At 41.2% G+C, this 25984-nt stretch overlaps 1 protein-coding gene across 10 annotated transcripts in view; it reads right to left on the reverse strand.

Moving 5' to 3' along the window:
• Positions 1 to 25984, reverse strand: part of PAK1 (p21 (RAC1) activated kinase 1) — a 298535-nt gene that overhangs the window by 143390 nt on the left and 129161 nt on the right. For all 10 annotated transcript variants that reach the window (XR_013829588.1, XR_013829589.1, XR_013829590.1 and 7 more), the window contains exons 7-14: positions 24416 to 24590; positions 23405 to 23468; positions 20745 to 20793; positions 15507 to 15619; positions 9494 to 9611; positions 6884 to 6983; positions 5650 to 5846; positions 2739 to 2876 (exon numbers count right to left, since the gene is read on the reverse strand). Coding sequence is in view for 6 of the 10 variants with exons in the window: in XM_079930716.1 (XP_079786842.1) it covers positions 2739 to 2876; positions 5650 to 5846; positions 6884 to 6983; positions 9494 to 9611; positions 15507 to 15619; positions 20745 to 20793; positions 23405 to 23468; positions 24416 to 24590 (954 nt within the window). In the remaining 4 variants the exon portion in view is untranslated. The remainder of the gene's footprint in view (positions 1 to 2738; positions 2877 to 5649; positions 5847 to 6883; positions 6984 to 9493; positions 9612 to 15506; positions 15620 to 20744; positions 20794 to 23404; positions 23469 to 24415; positions 24591 to 25984) is intronic.

Raw genomic sequence — 25984 nt, forward strand, 5'->3', positions numbered from 1 at the left:
CTCATATAAAAGGCAAAGGATCCTATATTATACTGCCTGTTATAAGGGGGTTTTATTCCCAAAGGATGCTAGAAACTAATGGGTTACACTTGGCAGAACTCATATCTAATAGACCAGTGCTCTGTAGTCAGTTACTCTGATTACAAAGAGGTGCTAAACATATTCCAGAGGGTAACATTTCAATGAAGGTTTAAGCAATCCCATTTAATTCAACAAGTATTTTCTGAATACCTATATTTTATTGAAGTGTAGCTGATGTACAATGTTATATAAATTACAGGTGTACAATATAGTGATTCACAATTTTTTTTTTTTTTTTTTGCGGTACACGGGCCTCTCACTGTTGTGGCCTCTCCCGTTGCGGAGCACAGGCTCCGAACGCGCAGGCTCCGGACACGCAGGCTCAGCGGCCATGGCTCACGGGCCCAGCCACTCCGCGGCATGTGGGATCTTCCCGGACCGGGGCACGAACCCGTATCCCCTGCATCGGCAGGCGGACTCCCAACCACTGCGCCACCAGGGAGGCCCCACAATTTTTTTTTAACATCTTTATTAGAGTATAATTTCTTTACAATGGTGTGTTAATTTCTGTTGTATAACAAAATGAATCAGCTATACATATACATATATCCCCATATCCCCTCCCTCTTGCGTCTGCCTCCCACCCTCCCTATGCCACCCCTCTAGGTGGACACAAAGCACCGAGCTGATCTCCCTGTGCGACGCAGCTGCTTCCCACTAGCTATCTATTTTATATTTGGTAGTGTACATAAGTCCATGCTACTCTCTCACTTCGTCCCAGCTTACCCTTCCCCCTCCCTGTGTCCTCAAGTCCATTCTCTGTCTGCATCTTTATTCCTGTCCTGCCCCTAGGTTCTTCAGAACCATTTTTTTCTTAGATTCTGTATATATGTGTTAGCATACGGTATTTTTCTCTGACTTACTTCACTTAGCATAGTATCCTCCAAATCCATCCATGTTGTTATAAATGGCAAGATTTCATTCTTTTTATGGTTGAGTAGTATTCCACTGTATGGAATATTCTTTATCCATGCATCTGTTGATGGACACTTAGGTTGCTTCCATATCTTGGCAATTGTAAATAATGCTGCTATGAATATTGGGCTGCATGTATCTTGTCAAATTAGTGCTTTTGTTTCTTTCATATATATACCCAGGAGTGGAACCACTGGGTCATATGGTAGTTCTATTTTGAGTTTTTTAAGAAACTTCCATACTGTTTTCCATATTGGCTGCACCAATTTACATTCCCACCAAGAATGTAGGAGGGTTCCCTTTTCTCCATACCCTCTCCAGCATTTATTATTTGTGTTCTTTTTGATGATGGCCATTCTGACAGATACGAGGTGATATCTCATTGTGGTTTTGATTTGCATTTCCCTGATGCTTAGTGATGTTGAGCATCTTTTCATGTGCCTGTTGACCATCTGCATTTCCTCTTTGGAGAAATGTCTATTCAGGTCTTCTGCCCATTTTTTAACTGGGTTGTTTTGGGGGTTTTTTGCTGAGTTGTATGAGCTGTTTATATAGTTTGGATATTAACCCTTTATCAGTCATATCACTCGCAAATGTTTTCTCCCACTGAATACCTATTTTGAGTCAGGTCTCAGGTATAAGAGGAGACAAGAGATTAATAAGATAGAAGTTATAATCTAGTAAGAAAGACAGAATTGTTCATAACTAACTTCAATGTGGTACAGTATGGTAGGTCCTGCCCTGCCCTGACCAGTTGCTCTTCGTCCTCAAAATACGAAAGTAACTGACTATGAAACCCTACAAATTAATCATTGTCATTAAGTTGCATGTGATACTTATTAAAGCACCAGTTGGCACTGTAGTAAAATAACACTAGGAATGAGAAATTGTACCCGAGACATAAATGTTAAATACAAATAATGTGGTCAGCTAAAAGCAGTTTTTACAACCATATGAAATAATTATGCTGTAATTTCAGGATTAAGCTGTTGGAGTATAATAGCCTTAGTAAACCCCCAGCTCCAGGTTCCCCACAGCCTGGCAGGATCTTACTCCAAACAAGCAGACTATATGGGACTTCCCTGGCAGTCCAGTGGTTAAGACTCTGCACTTCCACTGCAGGGGGCGTGGGTTCGATCCCTGGTCAGGGAACTAAGATCCTGCGTGCTGCATGGTGCAGCCAAAAATTTTATAAACAAACAAACAAACAAACAAACAAGCAGACTATCATCCCCACCAACTGAGAGGGTTTCCAATGAAGAAACTGGGAAGACTTGAAAAGCTGCACTAACTATCCTCTAAACTAATGTGCTCTGATACACTGAAAATCTATCTTTTGAGCTTACCCCAGTAAAATATAACTTGTATAAGATTTGAACATCAAAGAGTTTCTTCTCATTAAGACTCACTCAAACTCTGCCAGACTAATTCAGGCAGAACAAAACAGGCACCAGAGGAAGACACAAGCAAAGCTCAACAGGAGCTCAGAAAGTAACTCTATAAGATGCAGCCTAGGAGAATGTACAGAGTTTTAATAGGCTGAAGAAGAGCCTAAGGGAGTAACATGAGCAAAGGCCCAAGGATAAAGATGAGGGAACTAGGAATACAAATTGAGCATGGGATGCGCTAGGACAGAAGCTTAGTTCTATAACAGCCAGTACCTCACAGACAAAAATGAAGCAAAAAAAGCCTTGGTTTAGTGATTTCTCGAATTAGGTGCTTCCCTGCATAGGGACAGTTACCTGCAACAGCTCTTTAGCTGAACCTCTCTTCTCCACATCCATTTCAAGACAGCGGTTCAGAAAGTCTCGGAAGATAGCTGACAGCTTCTCTGGGTTCTGAAGCTCCGGGGTCCCATTGGTGGCGATGAGGTACAAGGCCTGGCAATACAAACAGAGAATTGCCTTGGGCTCCAACTGAGGTTCTCTCTTGGTCCCCAGACAGGCCCTCTAGAAATATGGTCAGCTGCTTTCTGCCTTCAGAACACAAAGAGGCAGCTTTGGTATACTGGAAAGAATATGAGTTAAGGGTCAGGTTTAACATTTAAAGGCCATGTAACCAGGTGCAAGCCAGTGAACTTCCAACTTCTTCATCTGTAAAACAGGGATGATAATAGTGCCTACCTCACATGTCTGAAAAATAAAACAAGATAGTATATTAAAAGCACTCTGTAAGCTTATGAAGTGTTACTGACCCAAGGGTTTATTATTATCCTTGATTATAGATCTAAATGGTTTATTATTCATTTAGCCTGATGATTTAAACACCTGCCCACTTGCTGAAGGAAATTATTCCTGGTGCCATCACTTCAGTCATCTAAAAACTCATCTCTTCTAGCAGGACAGAAATATGTATAAAGGAAGCGTTCTGTAAAGGAGCAACCTGTTTCACTGTTGCCATCCTGGTCCCCTAACATGAAGTATCTCCTGGGAAAGGTAAAGAAAAACAGTCAAACTAAACCTTTTAAAGCACTCAGCACTTTAATTCATAAAGTGTTTACACAAATACTGTCTCATTTAATGACCACAATAACTCTGGGTAATAGGCAGGGCAAGAATTATCATCCCTATTTCACAGATAAAGCCCAGAAACATAGAGAGATATGCCTGGAATCATGCTGGTTACACAAGTTCATGTCCTCTGACTCTACTCCCAGTCTTAGTTCTGTCACGCCCTACTGATATCATTTTCAAGGCCGCTCTAAGGTGGAAGAAGATGAGTGGCATGTGGATCCACCGGGCAAAACTGGGGGCGGAGGGTAGAAACTACGAAGGTAGTTTTACTTTGGTACACTAAAGCACTTTTCAATAATCAGAGCTATCCAACTAAGATTAGATGACCACCTGTCAGTGACAATGCACAGGGAATTCCTGCACTGAATGGGAGGTTGGAATAAACAACAAAATGAAAGCAATAAAAATAACTCTCACCTTTGCGCATGATCAAAATTACCAACCTACTTGCATCTGTATTCACATACTCTGCTTTCCCTCTCCTATTACAACGGATAAATTGGGCATATTCTAATCTAATGCTCTTTACTTCAGTACTTGATCCAACCCCCTTCATCTACTTAAGGACATCACTCCTACAGATGTCACTTCTCTCTTGAACATGACCATTTTCCTCTCCACTAGATCAGCCCCATCTGCACAAAAACATGCTATAATAATATCTTAAAAAAAAAAAAAGGGACCTCCCTGGTAGCACGGTGGTTAAGAATCCACCTGCCAATGCAGGGTAGACAGGTTTGAGCCCTGGTCCGGGAAGATCCCACATGCTGCGGAGCAACTAACCCCGTGCGCCACAACTACTGAGCTTGCACTCTAGAGCCCGTGAGCCACAACTACTGAGCCCGCATGCCACAACTACTAAAGCCTGCGCACCTAGAGCCTGTGCTTCGCAACAAGTGAAGCCACCACAATGAGAAGCCCATGCACCACAACAAAGAGTAGCTCCTGCTCATTGCAACTAGAGAAAGCCCCCGTGCAGCAACGAAGACACAACACAGCCATAAACAAACAAACAAACAAACCCTCCCTCGACTCCACTTTAATATATTGCTCCACTGTTACCTTAACAAAACTCCTTACCTTAAAGCAAAACTCCTTTAAAAGAAAACAACAATGAAAAGTAAAAACTAACTGCTTACACATGCCATCTCAACTTTGCCCACTCTGGTGAATTTACTCTAATTAGGCTTTCATTCCTATCACTCCAGTGAAACTGATTGTCAAAGTCATCAATAACCTTCACACTGGCAAATCTAATGATCATTTCTTAGCGTTATCTTAAATGCAACCTATCAGTCAGGTTTGACACAGTGATCCATCCTCCTTCTCGAAACACTTTGTCCTCTTGGCCTCCAGGACACTTCTCTCAGTTCTCCTACCTGGAAGGCTACTCATTGGCCACTTTGCTAGCTCCTCTAACCTGTAAACATGACAGTATCCCAGGTCTCAGTACTCTCCCCTCACTCCCTAGGTGAGTGATCTCATTATCAACTAGCTCTGATTTTTAAATAAACCAACTATATAATACCTACTAATAAATTTATATTTAGAGTACTGACCTCTCACCCTTGAACTCTGAACTCTTATGCCCAATTCTACTCGGTATTTCCACTTGGACGTTTAATAAACATTTCAAATTAACACAGAACCTTGTCCACTCTGTTCACTCACTTCAGGGACACTGGCCTCCTTGGTTTTCCCTAGGATGTATCAAGCACGTTCTCAGAACAAGTTCTTTATATACTTGACACCTGGAAAACTCTTACGTCAGATTAATCTCATGGCTCACTACTTTATTTTCTTCAGATTTCTCCTCAAATAACTTATAAGAGAAGACTTCATTCTCTACCTAGAATAAAATAGCACACTTCTCCCTCCTTCCCCCCTTACTCTCTTAAGCCACTTACTCTGCTTTTTTTCACAGCTCTTATCTTCTGTTACTACATATTAATTTATCATCAGTAGAACAGTTTCTTGCCCATGATAAGAACTCAAATAATCATTGAATAAATGAATGAGTGACTGCTAATATACCTTTTCTTTAAGCATTTATACTTTAAATTCAACAGTGCCTAGTTTTTATCCAGAAAAGAGAAATCCAACAGCCCAAACATCTTGATATGGGCCTAGTAACACTCACTCTCAGAGGATTTTCATTAAGGTATGGGGGCTCCCCTTCAATCATTTCGATGGCCATGATGCCCAGGGACCAAATGTCAACCTTAGGCCCATAGGCCTTCCGTGTCACAACCTCTGGTGCCATCCAGTACGGTGTTCCCACCATGGTGCTCCGTTTGCTCTGCTCTGGGGTGATCTGGGCACAGAATCCAAAGTCAGCTAGAAAAAGAAAGGACAAGACAGAAAGGATTTATATGTAGGGTATGCCTTCTGTAAATATTGACTCTGTGCCTACCCCTAGGTATCAAGCTCTGCCTGCATCCTAGCCACTGCATCCCTTGTCTCTCCAAAGCCAGAATCACTTAACTGCCACCTTCAGCTCTTAGTCTGTCTCCTGTTCAACCCTGAAGGAGGAACATAACAAATATCATCTCCGGCTTCCTTACCCCTCCTCAAACCAGAAGCGCTAGGCATTAAAGTCCAAGCCACCCCCAGTGACCTTGATTACTTGCCCCAGTACTGCTTTCTTCTTGAAAATCATTCCCATACACCAGTATCTGGTAACTAGGTCCTTGCTTTATTTCCTGGGCATGAGTCCTGGACTTAAACCCTAATCACCTACAACTAGGCATGGCCCTGCTTTAATAAGTTCCTCACCCTGTGCCCCAGGACAGAGACTGCTAACAGTCCTCCCATAAGCAGCCCATCCACCTGTGACACAACCTGTTTGTCTGGACTATTGGTCCTTACACATTCGAACAAAATGTTCTGCCTGCAGTTCATTCCCATTATATTGCAATTATATGTTTATTTAATTATGAGGCCTTCAATAAGAAGGACTGTCTTCTTACTCATTTTTTTCATTCCCAGAGGGCCCAGCATACAACAGACATTTAATAAAAGTTTGCTGAATGAATGACTGAATGAAAGAAGTTACACTAAACTCTTTCTTCTAATTATGTATTTTGTGTTCCCCATACTTGATTGGGAACTACTTAAATACAGGCAGAAGTATCCTCAGCGCCCATCACGGGTCCTAGCACATAGTGGGCATTCAGTAAAGTTTTTTGGCTGAATGTATAAATGAGTGGGGAAAAAAAAAGAAATGTCATCCTATATAGTGCTGAGTAATATAAAGTGTCCGCATATCCAAGGAAATACAGATTCTCTGGTGAGTCTTATAGCTACTCTTATATGATTATCATCCCAGAGGAGACGGTCCCGCAGGGAAGAGAAGTATTACCACTCCTACTCACTTAGCTTGACGGAGCCATCCATTCCCAACAGGATGTTGTCACTCTTGATGTCTCTATGAATAACTTGGCTCGAATGCAGAAACTCCAAAGCCTGCAGGCACTATTGAAGCGGTGTGGGCAGAGGGAGAAAGAAAGGACATATAATATGAAGACTTACAGAATATCGCTAATCCAACCTGCTCATTTGATGATAACAAAAGTGAGGCCCCAGTGAGTAAAAGGACTTAACTCCAAATAAGCGGAAGAGGCAGGTCTGGAACCTAGTCTCCTGTCTCCTAGCTAAGCATTCTTTTAACATTCCGTGCTGCCTTATATCTTTCTTATAATATACTTGACCATACCGTATTATAACACAGCTTACAACAGATTTCTTTAACTACAGGAGTTCCTCCAAAGTATTTTAGAGTTGTTTACAGAACATCAGCACCTTGACAAAGAACCCGAGGCAACAAAAAATAAATAAATACTGAGGAAGAATGGAAGGGATTTTGTAATGAAAAAACTGGAGGAAAGTGAGAGTTACATTTGGGAAACTAGACAAACGGAAATGATATTAGAAGCAGTGAACTTAGGAGGATAATCTTATTTTGGTGAGGAGATAAATTTGTACTGTTTGGGGTATGCTGGTTTTTATATTCCTATAAAGAGTTGCAGACTAACGTCCGTAGGCCACTGCAGATGTGAATCTTGAGTTCTGTGGAGAGGCTGGACTTGAAATAAATGTTTACAAGTCATTCGTGAAGAGGTGATTTTTTTTTCTTTTTAAGTTATGGTAATGGTTGGAACTGGCAAATGCTATAGGAGATAGAGGAGAAAGAAAAGAACCTTGGAAAATACCCAGACTTAGCAAGCAGAATAAGTAACATAGAGACTGAATGGAACAATGAAAATGCATGGTTCTGACCAACAATATTATTCTAGACAAATCTCTTACTCCCTCTGGGCTACTGGCTATCCCCCATTTGTAAAATGTGGGGATCAGAAAAGATACTCTCAGAGTTACTACTAAATCTACTAGTTTAAGTTCATAACCGAAAGCTAAAATTTTAGGGGCTTCCACTGATTAAAAAACACTAAAAATGCAAACCAGTTAGAAGATACTAGTTAAATATTCTCAACTTAATACTTCACTTTCTAAGAACATATCAATGGCTAAATTAAAAACAAACCAATATTCAGAAGCGGCTTTTCCCTGGAAAAGTATGACTTGCTTTCCTAAGGAGGCTAGAGACTTTGGCCTCTGGATGTAAAAAATTATGAACAGGGACTTCCCTGGTGGCGCAGTGGTTAAGAATCCGCCTGCTGGGGCTTCCCTGATGGTGCAGTGGTTGAGTCCGCCTGCCGATGCAGGGGACACGGGTTCGTGCCCCGGTCCGGGAAGATCCCACATGCTGCGGAGTGGCTGGGCCCGTGAGCCATGGCCGCTGAGCCTGCACGTCCGGAGCCTGTGCTCCGCAATGGGAGAGGCCACAACAGTGAGAGGCCCGCGTACCGCAAAAAAAAAAAAAAATCCGCCTGCCAATGCAGGGGACATGGGTTCAGTCCCTCCTCCAGGAAGATCCCAGATGCCACGGAGCAACCAAGCCTGTGCGCCACAACTACTGAGCCTGTGCTCTAGAGCCCGGGAGCCACAACTACTGAAGCCCACTCACCTAGAGCCCGTGCTCCACAACAAGAGAAGCCACTGCAATGAGAAGACCGTGCACCACAACAAAGAGTAGCCCCCGCTTGCCGCAACTAGAGAAAGCCCACACGCAGCAACGAAGACCCAACACAGCCAAAACTTAATTAATTTAAAAAATATATAAACAAAAAGGATGATTTCAAGAAATTGGAACCCTCATGCATTGCTGGTGGGAATATAAAATGGTACAGCCACTGTGGAAAGCGTTTTGGCCAGTCCTTAAAATATTAAACATAGAGTTACTGTATGACCAGAATTTCCACTCCTAGGCATATACCCAAGAGAAATGAAAACATACATCCAACCAACAACTTGTACGTGAATGTTCACGGCATCATCCATAACAGCCAGTACGTGGGCCTCTCACTGTTGTGGCCTCTCCCGTTGCGGAGCACAGGCTCCGGACCCGCAGGCTCAGCGGCCATGGCTCACGGGCCTAGCTGCTCCGCGGCATGTGGGATCTTCCTGGACCGGGGCACGAACCCGCGTCCCCTGCATCGGCAGGTGGACTCTCAACCACTGCGCCACCAGGGAAGTCCTGTCACTATCTTTTTATTCTACTTTATTTCCTTCATAGCACATGAATAAAGCAGGAAAGCAGAATAAAAATATGATTAAAACATATACCCATATAAAAGAGGTAAAGGAAAATAAGTGTTCATAAAGTTATTTTTAAGAGGTTGAAATTATGCGTGATTATGCATATATATACATATGTGTGTATATATATATATTTTGGAACTTTCTAACTTTCAGAATATAGTAATCTTTAAAAACAGGTATAAAAAGAGGATGATGGGAGAGAGTACAACTAATTTCTCCCACCTCTACAGTGCCCAGGCTGAGATTCCTTCAGATGCAGAACTTTGAGATATATGGACATGGAGACCACGTCCTGCTCAAGTCTGGTTGGCCACTTGCCTTACCTCACGGCACACAGCTGCAATCTGGCCTTCATCCATGCAGGTTTCTGTTACCACGTCTGTCAAAGAACCTCCAGCCAAATATTCCATGACAACCCATAGCTCATCTCCCACGAGGTAACTGTAGGAGTAAAGATAAAGGGTGAGGAGGAATAGAGTACACTGGACCATAGCAGTGGCTTTCAAAGGATAAGCATATACCAGAGTGACTCTGCATTTCCCTCAGTTCTGGAAGAGTCCAGGGTTCTTTTTTCTAAGGAAAAGCAGAATCTGTGGGACAGGTTCACTAACTTGACATCTCTGAAGGATTCACCTGGGGAAATCAAAGCACACTGTTCTGTGAAGCCCCAAAAGACAGAACTACAATCACTAGGTTGAAGATATAAAATTATTTCATCACAACACAAAGTAGTACTTCCTAAAATCAGGCATGATTCCCACACCTCTCTGCATGAAAGGAGAGAGCATCCAAACATTTGACAATGATGGGATTTGGAGTCCATCTTACCAATATTAGGGAAAGTCACTAAACCTCCTTTAGAATTCTATTAGATTTGAGATCCATAAGACCCATACTGGGTCTTGTTCAAGATTCCATTCCCGGAAAGTGTGGCACAGTAGATGTCAATATTTACCGAATAATTCAATGAGTGAAATAAAAGATAATTGTAAATGTAAAATGAAGTATTGACTATAAGAGCCATTGAAAAGCTGTAGAATTTTATACCCATAGCCATTATGCTGACAATGATCTCCATTTTGAATGTCTCTGATTCTAAGAATGGAATAAATTCAGTAAAGGCTGCAAAACCAAAGCTGCTTCTGGAAGCCAGGGGTTCCCAGTTAGTACTGTATCCCTAGAGAGATTATGGGGCTAACATGAGTTAAAACTGATAGTCTCACTCAGGGACTGGATCACTCAGGTCTATTATGTGATAAACAAAAACGTCACCTAGGAGAGACCTCCAAGATGGTGGAGGAGTAAGACGTGGAGATCACCTTCCTCCCCACAAATACATTAGAAATACATCTACATGTGGAACAACTCCTACAGAACACCTACGGAATGCTGGCAGAAGACCTGAGACTTCCCAAAAGGCAAGAAACTCCCCACGTACCTGGGTAGGCAAAAGAAAAAAGAAAAAACAGAGACAAAAGAATAGGGATGGGACCTGCACCTCTGGGAGGGACCTGTGAAGGAGGAAAAGTTTCCATACACTAGGAAGCCCCTTCACTGGTGGAGACGGGGGTCGGGGGGGGAAGCTTCGGAGCCACAGAGGAGAGCACAGCAACAGGGGTGCAGAGGGCAAAGCGGAGAGATTCCTGCGCAGAGGATCAGTGTCGACCAGCACTCACCAGCCCGAGAGGCTTGTCTGCTCACCCACTGGGATGGATGTGGGCTGGGAGCTGAGGCTTGGGCTTCGGGGGTCAGAGCCCAGGGAGAGGACTGGGGTTGGCTGTGTGAACACAGCCTGACGGGGCTAGTACGCCACAGCTAGCTGGGAGGGAGTCCAGGAAAAAGTCTGGACCTGCCTAAGAGGCAAGAGACCATTGTTTCGGGTGTGCGAGAAGGGATTCAGAGCACAGCATAAATGAGCTCCAGAGACGGGTGCAAGCCACACTTATCAGTGCAGACACCAGACACAGGCATGAAACGCTAAGGCTGGTGCTGCAGCCACCAAGAAGCCTGTGTGCGAGCACAGGTCACTATCTACACCTCCCCTCCCGGGAGACTATGCAGCCCACCACCGCCAGGCTGGCGTGATCCAGGGACAACTTCCCTGGGAGAACATACGGCGTGCCTCAGGCTGTGGCAACGTCATGCTGGCCTCTGCCACCGCAGGCTAGCCCTGCATCCCGTACCCCTCCCTCCCCCCCACAACCCGCCCACCCCCCCGCCCCGGCCTGAGTGAGCCAGAGCCCCCTAATCAGCTGCTACTTTATGCCTGTCCTGTCTGGGTGGGAACAGATGCCCTCAGGTGACCTACATGCAGAGGTGGGGCCAAATCCAAAACTGAACCCGGGAGTTGTGTGAACAAAGAAGAGGAAGCAAAATCTCTCCCAGCAGCCTCAGGAGCAGCAGATTAAATCTCCACAATCAGCTTGATGTACCCTGCGTCTCTGGAATACCTGAATAGACAACGAATCATTCCAAAATTGAGGTGGTGGACTTTGGGAGCGACTGTAGACTTGGGGTTTGCTTTCTACATCTAATTTGTGTTTGGTCTCATGTTTATCTTAGTTTGTATTTACAGTTTATTATCATTGGTAGATTTGTTTATTGATTTGGTTGCTCCCTTCCTCTTTTTTTTAATATATATACGTATTTTTTTTCCTTTTTCTCTTTTTGTGAGTGTGTATGCGTATGCTTCTTTGTGTGATTTTGTCTGTATAGCTTTGCTTTTACCATTTGTCCAAGGGTTCTGTCTGTCCGTTTTTTTGTTTTGTTTTGTTTTAGAATAGTTTTTAGCACTTGTAGTCATTGGTGGATTTGTTTTTTGGTTTGGTTGCTCTCTTCTTTCTTTCTTTTATTACTTTTAATTTTTTTTATTTTTAATAATTTAAAAACACTTTTTATTTTAATAACTTTATTTTCTTTCTTTCTTTCTTTTTTTCCTCCCTTTTCTTCTGAGCTGTGTGGCTGACAGGGTCTTGGTGCTCCGGCCAGGTGCCAGGCCTATGCCTCTGAGGTGGAAGAGCCAAGTTCAGGACACTGGTCCACCAGAGACTTCCCAGCTCCACGTAATAACAAACAGTGAAAGCTCTCCCAGAGATCTCCATCTCAAAGCTAACAGCTCCACTCAACGACCAGCAAGCTACAGTGCTGGACACCCTATCCCAAACAACTAGCAAGACAGGTACACAACCCTACCCATTAGCAGAGAGGCTGCCTAAAATCATAATAAGGTCACAGACACCCCAAAACACACCAATGGATGCGGTCCTGCCCACCACAAAGACAAGATCCAGCCTCATGCACCAGAACACAGGCACCAGTCTCTTTCACCAGGAAGCCTACACAACCCACTGAACCAAACATACCCACTGGGGGCAGACACCAAAAACAACAGGAACTGTGAACCTGAAGCCTGTGAAAAGAAGACCCGAAACACAGTAAGTTAAGCAAAATGAGAAGACAGAGAAACACACAGCAGATGAAGGAGCAAGGTAAAAGCCCACAAAACCAAACAAATGAAGAGGAAACAGGCAGTCTACCTGAAAAAGAATTCAGAGTAATGATAGTAAAGATGATCCAAAATCTTGGAAACAGAATGGAGAAAATACAAGAAACGTTTAACAAGGACCTAGAAGAACTAAAGGGCAAACAAACAATGATGAACAACACAATAAATGAAATTAAAAATTCTCTAGAAGGAATGAATAGCAGAATAACTGAGGCAGAAGAACAGATAAGTGACCTGGAAGATAAAATAGTGGAAATAACTACCACAGAGAAGAATAAAGAAAAAATAATGAAAAGAATTGAGGACAGTCTCAGAGACCTCTGGGACAACATTAAATACACCAACATTCGAAGTATAGGGGTTCCAGAAGAAGAAGAGAAAAAGAAAGGGACTGAGAAAATATTTGAAGAGATTATAATTGAAAACTTCCCTAATATGGGAAAGGAAATAGTCAATCAAGTCCAGGAAGCACAGAGAGTCCCATACAGGATAAATTCAAGGAGAAACACGCCAAGACACATATTAATCAAACTATCAAAAATTAAATGCAAAAAAAATAATAGTAAAAGCAGCAAGGGAAAAACAACAAATAACAGACAAGAGAATCCCCATAAGGTTAACAGCTGATCTTTCAGCACAAATTCTGCAAGCCAGAAGGGAGTGGCAGGACATACTTAAAGTGATGAAAGGGAAAAACCTACATCCAAGATTACTCTATCCAGCAAGGATCTCATTCAGATTCGATGGAGAAATTAAAACCTTTGCAGACAAGTAAAACCTAAGAGAATTCAGCACCACCAAACCAGCTTTACAACAAATGCTAAATGAACTTCTCTAGGCAGGAAACACAAGAGAAGGAAAAGACCTACAATAACAAACCCAAAACAATTAAAATGGTAATAGGAACATACATATCGATAATTACCTTAAATGTAAATGGATTAATGCTCCAACCAAAAGACATAGGCTGGCTGAACGGATACAAAAACAAGACCCATATATATGCTGTCTACAAGAGACCGACTTCAGACCTAGAGACATATACAGACTGAAAGTGAGGAGATGGGAAAAGATATTCCATGCAAATGGAAATCAAAAGAAAGTTGGAGTAGCAATTCTCATATCAGACGAAATAGACTTTAAAATGAAGACTATTACCAGAGACAAAAAAGGACACTACATAATGATCAAGGGATCAATCCAAGAAGACACAGCAATTGTAAATATTTATGCACCCAACATAGGGGCACCTCAATATATAAGGCAAATGCTAACAGCCATAAAAGGGGAAATTGACAGTAACACAATCATAGTAGGGGACTTTAACACCGCACTTTCACCAATGAACAGATCATCCAAAATAAAAATAAATAAGGAAACACATGATTTAAATGATACATTAAACAAGATGGACTTAATTGATATTTATAGGACATTCCCTCCAAAAGAACAGAATACATGCTCTTCTCAAGTGCTCATGGAACATTCTCCAGGATAGATCATATCTTGGGTCACAAATCAAACCTTTGTAAATTTAAGAAAATTGAAATAATATCAAGTATCTTTTCCAACCACAACGCTATGAGACTAGATTATCAATTACAGAAAAAAATCTGTAAAAAATACAAGCACTTTGAGGCTAAACAATACACTACTAAATAACCAAGAGATCACTGAAGAAATCAAAGAGGAAATCAAAAAATACCTGGAAACAAATGACAATGAAAACACGATGACCCAAAACCTAGGGGAGGCAGCAAAAGCAGTTCTACGAGGGAAGTTTATAGCAATACAATCCTACCTTAAGAAACAAGAAACATCTCAAATAAACAACCTAACCTTACACCTAAAGCAATTAGAGAAAGAACAACAAAAAACCCCCAAACTTAGCAGAAGGAAAGAAATCATAAAGATCAGATCAGAAATAAATGAAAAAGAAATGAAGGAAGCAATAGCAAAGATCAATAAAACTAAAAGCTGGTTCTTTGAGAAGATAAACAAAATTGATAAACCATTAGCCAGACTCAGCAAGAAAAAAAGAGAGAAGACTCAAATCAATAGAATTAGAAATGAAAAAGGAGAAGTAACAACTGACACTGCAGAAATACAAAGGATCATGAGAGATTACTACAAGCAACTATATGCCAATAAAATGGACAACCTGGAAGAAATGAACAAATTGTTAGAAAAGCACAACCTTCCAAGACTGAACCAGGAAGAAATAGAAAATATAAACAGACCAATCACAAGCACTGAACACGAGACTGTGATTAAAAATCTTCCAACAAACAAGGATCAGAGATTTGAATTGACTACAAACTTACCAGGGGTCAACAATGAAACAGAACTCTTAAAAAAAAAAAATCAAATCAAGTTCTGTAGTGTTTAGAACAAAAGAGGGGTCCCAATGTCTCCGTAATGGTGAAATCTCAAACGAAACTACTGAATGTCACATTTTAATAGAATGCAGACAAACTAGAAGTTATTCAGCAGGGTAAGCAGGATAAGGAAAGATTTGAGATGCAGAATGATTTAAAGACCTACATGTTTGACTCAGGCAGATGGGCTGAAGGCATTCCCTGGGGTAGAACAAACAGTATCAGGACCAGCTGTGAGAAGCTACAGGGTGGTAGGGTTCAGCCTAACCCAGAATACTGTACAGCAATCAGAGGTGTCCACCAACATGCAGGGTCATTGGCAGAGAGCCAAGCATCACAGATGAATCTTAAATGGAGGCAGTTCTGAGTGCTGGTGTTGCCTTCTCCCCTAAGAGCTCCACCATCCATCCATCCCTAAGGCCCTATCTCTCTGACAGGACTACCACTCCATACCTGTCCAAGTAGTTCACAATATTTGGGTTCTTGTTTTCCCTCATGACCAGGATCTCATTAATAATCAGCTCTTTCTTCGGCTGCTGCTGAAGGTTCATCTGCTTAATGGCCACCTGAAATTAGAGTACATTCAATGTACAACCAGAGTCACTCAGCATTTACTGAACACCTACTAAGTACCAGACATAAACACTAAGGAGATAGAAATGAGTAAGATATGGTCTTAGCCCTTGAGGAAATCACAGTTCATCTCCGGAGACCAGTGGTACTCAGTGTGAGGTCCCCAGACCAGCAACATCAACATTATCTAGGAATGCGCTACAAATAAAAATTTTCAGTCCCCACATAAACCTACTGAATCAGAAATTCTGTGGGTTGTTTTTTTGGTTTTGCTTTTTTTTTTTTTTTTTTGCACAAACTTTCTATTTAATGGAAAAGTTCACTTGCTGAGTATAAGGATCATTTATTACTTGGTATTGGTACTGGTGTCACTGGAGATGAGGATAAGACATAATTATGAAGAATTTAAATGAGGAAGTGAAAGAATTTAAAAACTGATCTTTCCATTCATCTCTCTACCTTCTTAGATCTCTACTTAATCCAAGCCCAAGTAAATAGGGACTTCCTTTTCCTCAAAAACTCTGTACTTTAATAAGCCCTCCAGGCAATTCTCATGTGCACCAAAGTGTGAAGATCAAACTTGCTACTAAATAAAATACTTATATTAGAAAAATACTTTTAAAAATCACAATATAAAAGAGGTATGCTATAACAAAAGTCCCTACAAAGTGTTACAGGAGCATAAAACTGGGCCAAGAACTCTTTCACACTATCAATGCAGAGGTTTCATAAAGGGGAGATGAGTTTTTGAACTTGTTGTGGAAAAATAAATCAGAGTTGACCAGGTTAAGAAAGAATAGAAAAAAGGGATCCTTAATGTTTATGTATGAAAAAGAAATTGATAGGCTTTGTGTCTACGGAAATAAACAAATTTTCACATAATACAAATTTAAGGAACACGTTAGTTTCCAAGGCACTTTTGTGTCCTTTTTTATGTGTCGGGTACTATGTAGGGTATTCTCAAATGTATTTCATTTAATCCTCTGAGACACGTTATGAGTTAAATATTACTATCGACCCCCTTTGACAGATAAGGAAATTGTGATTCAGAGAGGATATGTGACTTGCCTACACAGCTATTCAATAGCAAAGTCAGGATTAGAATCTCGAAAGTGACGCCCATTTATCCTGCACACACAGCCAGATTAATCCTCCCCACAGTACACATTTGGTGACTCTCTCCCCTGTTCAAAGCAGAAATGGCTCCTGTTTGCCTAGAGATGCTCCTTGGCCCAACATTCGAAGTCCTTATGATCTGACCCCTATCTTACTTCTTTCTCACTGTATTCCTTCATATACTACAATCTGAGCTTCTCTCCATTTAGAACATCTTGCTCCACTGTTTTTACATGTTCCAAACCTTCTTATACTTTGTATCAGACCAAAAGAAACCTCATTCTCCAAACCAGATAGGCTTTTTGCCTTCTTTAAAGCCCCATAAGATTATACTTATACCTCTCTTGTGGAACTCAGCACATACTGAATTGTATGATGATTAGTTAGGGTGTGTCTCTCGAGAAGCTTGAGAGCTCATTTGAAAGCTCAGAATCCCTGGTGCCAAGCACAGGGCCTGACACACAGTGGGTGCTCAGCAAATCTTTTCAGAAATGAAGAGGAAAAGACAGAATTGAGTGGGTTGATAAATACTTTGTTTTTAAACCACAAAGAGCATTAGCAATAGGCTGCCCTATCCTACAGGAGTAGACTTTAAATTATTTCCTAAATGTTTATTCTCTAGAAATAACAGCCAAGAACACGAACACCTAACAGAACAACTAAAATTAGTCTTTCCAGAATCAGCAAGAAGTGTAGAGGATGAATAATTCAACTTTTATGGAAAAAACCCAAATTCTATTATTTCTTCAATCAAGTATGAACAATCTTCTGCCAAGAGCCAGTTCATCAGTAAGAATAGAAATGATTTTTTTAAAACATTTTGATCACCTCCATTCCCTGCCCCAAGTGAGAAAAAATTGCTTTGGAGTGGAGTCTCCTATCAGGTTAGGCTTCTGGTCTGGCTGCAGCTTGCTATAACAGCTGATGATTAGCTTTTTCTAATGTCTGAAGAGGAACACAGTGATCTAAAGACACATTACATTAAGACTGTAAGCCCTTACAACACATACTAAGATCTGGGTTCTCTGCAGTTCCTCAGGCCATCCTGGAGGATGGGACAGTGCTAGTGAACCTCACAGAGGTCACTGCTGCAGCAGCAAGGGAGAAAAGAGGCAGCCTGTGGATAACAGGGGTGGCAAGACACCAGGAATCCTTTTCAATAGCTACTAACTGTGGGCTAGGCTAATGCCCTTCACCTAATCAGATCCCTCCTATTCAGGCCAGCAGATAGCACTCCTATAACAGAAAAAAAACTGGACTTGAACTCTGGGGGCCTAAGCTCTGGGGCTGGGTCTGTCACTTACTGACCTTGACTAGTCACAAGCTCTCTGAGCCTCGGTCCCTTTATCAATACTGAGGATAATAATCCCAACCCTGAATCCCCTCCTCACAGGATTGTTCTGAGAACTAAATGAGACAGTGGTCAATGTGTTACTCATACATAAGAAATGTAAATAATACAGTAAGACAACAATGAAAATGCTAATCATTGTCATAACAGCATTTGATGAGTAATTGGCACAGAGCAGCAAGAGTGACAATGTTATCAGCAGGAATGACAGCAAAAACAAACCACCCTCCCACCACTACTGTTTATTGAATGCCTGCTCTGTGCCAGCGCTGTGTTAGGTGCTCTACTGACATTATCTCTGTAAAACCTAACAAGCCTGTCGAGCAAAAATCATTATCTGCGTTTTCAGGGAAGAAAATGAAGACTAAGACTTACAAGAAAGTTGCCCAAGGTCATAATCAATGCTTTCAGGTTCATATGACTTCAAAGCCTCTTCCAGTTTTCTCTATTACACACATTCCCTCTAAAAAATGGGCTTGAAAATTAATTGCTGGATCTGTAACTGGAGGATTTCCAGCACTAATATGCTAATCTTCTTACATATGACAGACAGACAATAGCTCTCCTCTTCTCAGCTGGATAACTCCCAATAGGCACTTGCTCACAAACACAGAGTATCTCGCCAGCTCCACTAAAGATTTACACTCCCTGGGGGAGGAAATGAGGCCTTCCTGGCTACACTGCATTAGCCACCCTAATGGACTCCCTTCCATTCATAGTTTTGTAACCACAGGGCAGGCACATAGTGAAGTCAAGTTTGTTTCCTGTGGCCAGCTGCTCACACATGGAGCCTCCAGGCCTTCCAGGAACCGGCCAGCACCAGCCTGCCTCCCATCAAGGGCTGTGAGGTCCTAGAGGCCAGAAACACGACCAGGGGCCATGGTGCCTAACCTTAGCTCTGCTGCGGCCTTGCAGTCCAGAAAGCACAAGTTAAAATTTTAGAATCAAAGGATTCTAACCCAGCCCTTGCTAACTGCTATTAGCACAACCCGGCCAAAGTTACTAAACACCCGAGTCTCAAATTCCTCATCAGTAAAAAGGAAATAATATTACCTACCTCATAGGGTTCTTTTTAATATTAATATTTAATATAACCTCCTTTTTTCTATCTCTACCTCCAATACAGCATATTTAAAATCAGCAGAATGATACCATCCTTCCTTCTTTACCATTATGTTATCACAGGTTCCTGTCAGCATTATAGGAGTTTTATATGTACACAACAGAAAGTATGGTTTCTTACATTTACATATATGATTTTAATGCCTGAATCTTTCATATAGGTCTTAGCGCAAAGTGTAGCATAAAGCAAATGTTCAGTAAACATTCTGTAGAATAAATAAATACATACAAATAAATATTAATATATATGTAATTCTTAGTTTATGGTATATTTTCGCATGCATTACTTCACTCAACTCATTCACATTTTGTAAGGTATATGTTATCATGCACATTTTATAAATAAATAAAATTCAGGCTTAGGAGGTCAAATGACTTCCCCAAGGTTTTATAAGTAAGTAAAGGTAAACATCTAGGTTATTGGATTCTCACATCAAAGAACAATTAATAAATCTTTAAACATAATAATGTTTTTTTTTTAAGTTGACTTACCCTCGATGGAGCCTCAATATTTGGCTCAGACACTTGTAAAAGCCTGACCAGAGCACAGTGAGGTACGTGCTGTCCCTATTAACCATGACTTCTCCAGTACACCATGGGGTTTCAACCACCAAACATATACAAGCAGGTCCTAGTAGCCTCCCTCAGAAGAGCCCAACTCTGTTCTCACTGGAACAGGAGGTGCCTCTCTTAAGCTCTGAGCCCCATTAGTCTTTTGAGCTAAGATCTTCCCCAGGCAACTCCCATATACAACCCACCTTCCAACATTCCTGCTCTGCAACCAAAGAGTACAATGCAAAGAAACTTCAAGCCTTCTAGATTCCCTTCATGGCTTCTTCTGCTGAAGATAAGAGCTTGGGTTATCAGGCCTTAGCAATAAGGTCAGAGCCTTCCCAGCTTATGAAATGTGAGAGACAAAGAGGTGCCTCCAAATGAGGACTTCAATGTCTACTGGAATCCTGGGCACAGAGCAATGGAAGGACCACTAGATTGGGAGGCAAGAGACACATGTTTAAATCTCTTCTATATCAGATTTCTCTCCCAAGCACCAGACTTGTAAAAATAATTGTTCACCAGGCAGTTTCACAAGAAAGTCTCTCAGGCAACATCTAACTTCCTCAAATCTGTACCTCCTCCTTTGTTCTTTCTCCTTGACTAGTACCACTCACTTGTGAGCCATCCTCACATTCACCAAATTCTGTCATATCTACTTAAGTACCTCTCAAATTCATCCACTTCTCCCCATTCATACTATGCTACCACCTTAGTCCAGACCATCATCTCTCACATGGAATTACACAGTAACCTCCTGACTCATTGCTCCACTCTTATCTCCCCCAATCTCTTCTCTGCACTGTAGGCACAGTGACTTTTTCCAAAATCTGTAAATCTCATCATGTTAAGGAGTTCTAGTCTGCAATACTGAGAAACTAGAAGTGTCCCTATTGAGCTAAGAAGGGCAAAAACTTAACAAAAAGAAAAAAGAAACAGTGGAACTGAAGGAGTAGTAGTTGGTGGTGGATACTTACCTCCTGTCCTGTGGCCACATCCATTGCAGTGTACACAGTGCCTGAAGCACTGAACAACAGGTGGGGGAAGGAAAAAAACAGGTGTTAGATGAAGTGACATTTGTCAAATGAAGCTCTACACACAATCTGGCAATGCAAGTGTTAATAAAAATAGCAGCAAAAATAATCCTCCCCATTGCCTCTCCCACTCCACTCTCATGAGAGGCAGTATGTAGTAGTAAAGAGAATATATGCTCTAGTGGCCATCAGGAAGTGAGGGAAGAAAGGAGGGACGGACGAAGAATGGCAGAGAAATACTAGGAATAATGCTAGGAAAGTAATCATGTCCATTCTAAATGACTAAAAACCACACTTTATGCCTATAACCATGAACCCTGTGTGTTTGTAGATGAGTGATATGCAACAATATTTGTAACCTTACATGTCAGTATGTCAGATTTATATGATGCGATTGAAAGAAACTTAAAATTCTATGTACTGCAAAAATGTATTCTAGGCAAGCTCTGTGATTATGCTTCCCAGGGAAGTCAGGTCAATTCGGGGGAAAAGTCACTTGTAAGTTTGCCTGGAAGACAGAAATTATGGTCACCAGCTTCCCAACTACAGCTCTTTAGTTAGGATCCTAGCTACATGTCAGGAAGTTGGCATCATAAGATATGGACAATCAAATAAGGATGGGATGCTTTGCATTGGCAGTTTTTTCCCCATTGCCTGATCATCCTACCTCTAGACATCTTCTGTCATAAAGCTGATGTCTATATTCCTGTCCCCATTCTCCCCTATCCCACCAGATATACCATTCTTTAAGGGCAAATATGCCCAGTCCTCAGGGAACTGGACATGTTGAGACTGTGTCTCCATGATTACAGAGGCTCAGAAGCTATTGAGGCCCACTGGTTAGTTCCTGATTGTTTCTGCCTCAAATAGACATATGATTAGACATATGAATTCCAGGTCAAAAAAACCTTCAGGTCTTAAAGGGAAAAAAAAAACAAGCAAAATTATAATGGTACTAATTTATCTTATTTGTGTGCCATGTACAGTTTTAAAATCATGGAATGTGGAAACATCAGCATAGGTGCTTAATACATATTGCATTCCTCCCTTAGCACTAACACACCTGTCAAGTAAGCAAGGAAAAAAACTTTTGCAGATAGTGCCTATTTATGGGCCTTATACATCTGAACACACACATCAGCAGTTTGGGAGGTGAAAGACCCTGAATCCACAGCCCCTTTCGCTTAAATGAAGAAACTGAAGTCCAGAGATAGGACCTGACTTGCCCACACTTGTCTGTGTACCTTTCTGCTACATTCTTAATATCTCAATGTAATTATCTAAAGGAAATACCATCCCAGATTACTCTGAGGCAAGCAAAACAATTTCTTCTCAAGGTGTTAACTACCTTATACCGGTTCAGACTCACAAAAGCACCAGACCAGGAAAAAATGAGATGCACTCAAGTCCAGGGTTGTTTTGAGGATTGAATTAAACAATAGATGCAAATAACAGATGTAAGCTGTAGAATACTGTACAAATAAAACATCAGTATATTATGCATTACTTTATCTTATTTCAGAAGTTCTTGGATGCATAAAAAAGAAAACTAAAACAGAAAGCTTCAATTACTTCATTAACAACAATGCTTTCACTCAAGTAACACTGAGAGCTTTCTACAAGCCAGACACTTTTCTTCAGTTTCTTTTTAATTTTAGCTAATTGGGTATATCTGTAGAAATCTTATTATTTTTCTTTTTTATACAGAGGTATAACTCACTTAATCTGCACAAATCTCAAGTACACAACTTGATGATTTTTCAATACGTACACACCTACATGTTCACCATCACGATCAACCCTGAAGGTTCTCTCTTGCCACATCCCAATCAACACTCCCCTCCCAGACGCAATGATTATTCTGACTTATATTAGCATTAGTTTTGCCTGTTCTTTAACTCCATATAAATAAAATCATACAGCATCTGCTCTTTTGTATCTGGCTTCTCTTACTCAAAATAATGGCCACTTTTAAGACTTATCACAGTATATTATAATTTTTTGTTTGACTGTCTATCTCCTTCTGTAGCCATGGGGTCTCTGAAGGGAGAGACTGATTCATAGCTGTATTCACAGTGCCTAGCACCTAACAGGAATTCAGTTAAGATTTGCTGAGTTCAGTACATTGAGGGCAGTATACAAGATGCAGAGAAGAAATCAGAGAGCAGGAGACATGAATTCTGGCATCCACTAGAAAAACAGATCCCATTATACTAGCAGAAGAGTCTGCAGTTCTGAGTCTTCCATTTCATGTTAGAGCTGGTAGGTCTCAGCATCAGGTAAACAGGGTTAATCTGGAAAAGCAGAGCTATAATTTGGGAAGAAGGTTTTGTGCCAAGAAAATAAATGGGTTTTTCACTCTCACCACAGGTGTATTTTTAGCAACCATGTCAGCTAATGGCACATCTCACATATTAAACATAATTCTGTAAACCTGAGGTCAGCCTAACAAAACGCCTTCAGATGGGTGAGGTGGAGAAAGAAGAACAAGATTTATGAGAGGCAGAACAAGATTTATGAGAGGCAAAACAAAAGCAAAATCATATATACCAGCACACACAATTTTAAGTCATTTTTCTAGGGAAGAAAATGCCCCTACTAACCCTTGTCCAATCTTCTCAAACCGTGTGTATTTCTTCTTAGGATCACCCACACTCACTATGCTCCCTTTGAAAGAAACAGAGAACATGAATCAGTTTTTCCCAGATCAACATACAAAACAGGCCCCATATTTTCCCAAATGCTGAGCTGGCAAGGATTAAAGAACTATCTCCAATACCTAAAAACCACACTAAGCAGGTCCTTAGTTTTCCCTCTTTAAGTTGCAACCAAAAGTTTCATCTCCTTACCGCTTTTATTCATAGTACTCTAATCCAATTCTAAACTCCTAAAAGTTATTCATTCATTTTAAAATCCATTCATTCAACAGACATTAACTCATTTTAACATGCTCACTTACTATGTACTAAGCTCTATGTTGAATGCAACAAATAAAGAGATAGATGAGACACAGTTAAGACAGTCTCTGCTCTCAAGAAGCTCTAATCTCAGGGGAGACAGACAATAAGTATAAAGTTCCATGAAAATATAATAACTGTGGTGATACAGAAAGAGGCAAAAATATAGACTGGAAAGGCTTCAGAAGGGAAGTGATATCTGGATTAATTTTTACAGGGTTAGTAGGAATTAGCCAGGGAGAGAAAGTCAAGAAAGGGTTACAACAGAAAGTACTTCAAGTGCAAAGACACAGAGGTATGAGAGAGTTGACAGTTTCAAAAAAAATATTCTGGATATGGCAAAACTGAGGCCCACAGAAAGGAAGATACTTCCCCTCAAGGTCACACAGCAAATTGGTGTCAGAGCTAAGATTAGGAGCTTGGTTTTGGTCTCCCAGTCCAAAGTCCTTTCCATTAATACCAATTAGGGCTGGTGAGACAGAGGAGGCGGGTGCAAGGACAGGTGAAGAGAAGCACAGTCTGGCTAAGATGTAAAGCACAGCCAGCCAGCCACATACACCTAGCGCAGAACCAAGATCTTTATAGCAATAGAATTCCACCTTTGTGCTTGACCAGTCACATACCAGAGGGAAATTAAAAAACCTGGGAAGTGCTTACGTAATTTCTCCAAGATCTCCTCATCAGACATTTTAGGCTTCTTCTTCTGCTTCTCAGTATTCCGGGTCAGAGCATCTGGCGGAGTGGTATTATTCTCAGTAGGTGAAATGGGAGAGGTAGCCACATCCCGAGTTGGAGTAATAGGAAGTGGTTCAATCACGGACCGTGTGTATACCTGCATTGTTGGTGCAAAAATTTGGCAAGGCCAGTCTGTCTTAGATGTGTGTGTTAGAACATCCACAGAGCAAATCCCAGTAAACTCATCCCTTCTCCTAGGTCAAAATCTATGTTACTCTTCCTCTATACTCAGGCTGTGAGGACGGAATGGCCTTCCTTGCTCTCACTGTACACACAAGGGTTAGTGACAGTCTGAGCACTTAAGATATTCAGTACAAGTTAGACAACTCTCATTATAAATAGTTTAAAGGACATTCTGTCATTTGATGGGAATCTCCTTCATCTGTAAAAGTCTATTCTTTCCCAAGCTGAAATGAATATCCTGTATTCCCATAGTACTTTCCACGGCTAATACAACACAACATTATCTTCATTTGAGTTACTTCCTCTTTAAATCCTGAACGCTCACAGAGAAGGAACTGCAATTGTTCTTCTTTAAGAGGCAGTTAACGGTGTAGTCATTTAGATCACAGACTCTGGAAACTGACTGACTGGACTTAAATCCCAACTCTTCTTTTTTTTTTTTTTTTGCGGTACATGGGCCTCTCACTGCTGTGGCCTCTCCTGTTGTGGAGCACAGGCTCCGGATGCGCAGGCTCAGCGGCCATGGCCCACGGGCCCAGCCGCTCCGTGGCATGTGGGATCTTCCCGGACCGGGGCATGAACCCGTGTCCCCTGCATCGGCAGGCGGACCCTCAACCACTGCGCCACCAGGGAAGCCCCCAACTCTTATTCTTACCTTGTATGACTTTGGGCAGATTATTTAACTTCTCTATGCTTTAGTTTCCTCATTTGTAAAATGGTGATGTTAGTGATACCTATCTTATAGAGCTGCTGTGGTAATAAATTAATTAATGTGTGAAATGAGTAATATCACACCCAAAAGACACTAAGCTTTCAAATTTTGGCAAATATTATTATATTTCCTATTCATTCATTTACTTAATAAACATTGACTGAGAATCTGTTCTTTGCCTTGCTGTACAAAATGCTGCCCCATCCACTATTCCTGTGAAGGAAGTCTTGGAGAAAGTCCTAACTGCAAGGCAAAAGGGATAAATGTCAGAAGATACGAGCAAACTGTATACTATTAATGTACAGAAGAGGTGATCATACGTTATACTGCCTTTCCCCAGGAGATGCATCAAGGCATTTATCACCTTTTTTCATAAAAATATCACAATTTTTTGGTTAGTCTATAAGCTCTATGAAGACAGGGAATCTGTGTCATTCATCCCTGAGTTCCTATATCTAACCAGTTGCCTAACAGAAAGCAAGCATTCAGGAAAATGTTTGATGAATCGATAAATAAATAAATAGGATTCTTCAGCTGGATCCTGAAGGATGGACATGATTTTAATAGGTAGAAAAGGGAGAGAACTTTCCACATAG

Source organism: Stenella coeruleoalba (assembly GCF_951394435.1).
Source record: "Stenella coeruleoalba genome assembly, chromosome: 8".
NCBI classification, from domain to species: Eukaryota; Metazoa; Chordata; class Mammalia; order Artiodactyla; family Delphinidae; genus Stenella; species Stenella coeruleoalba.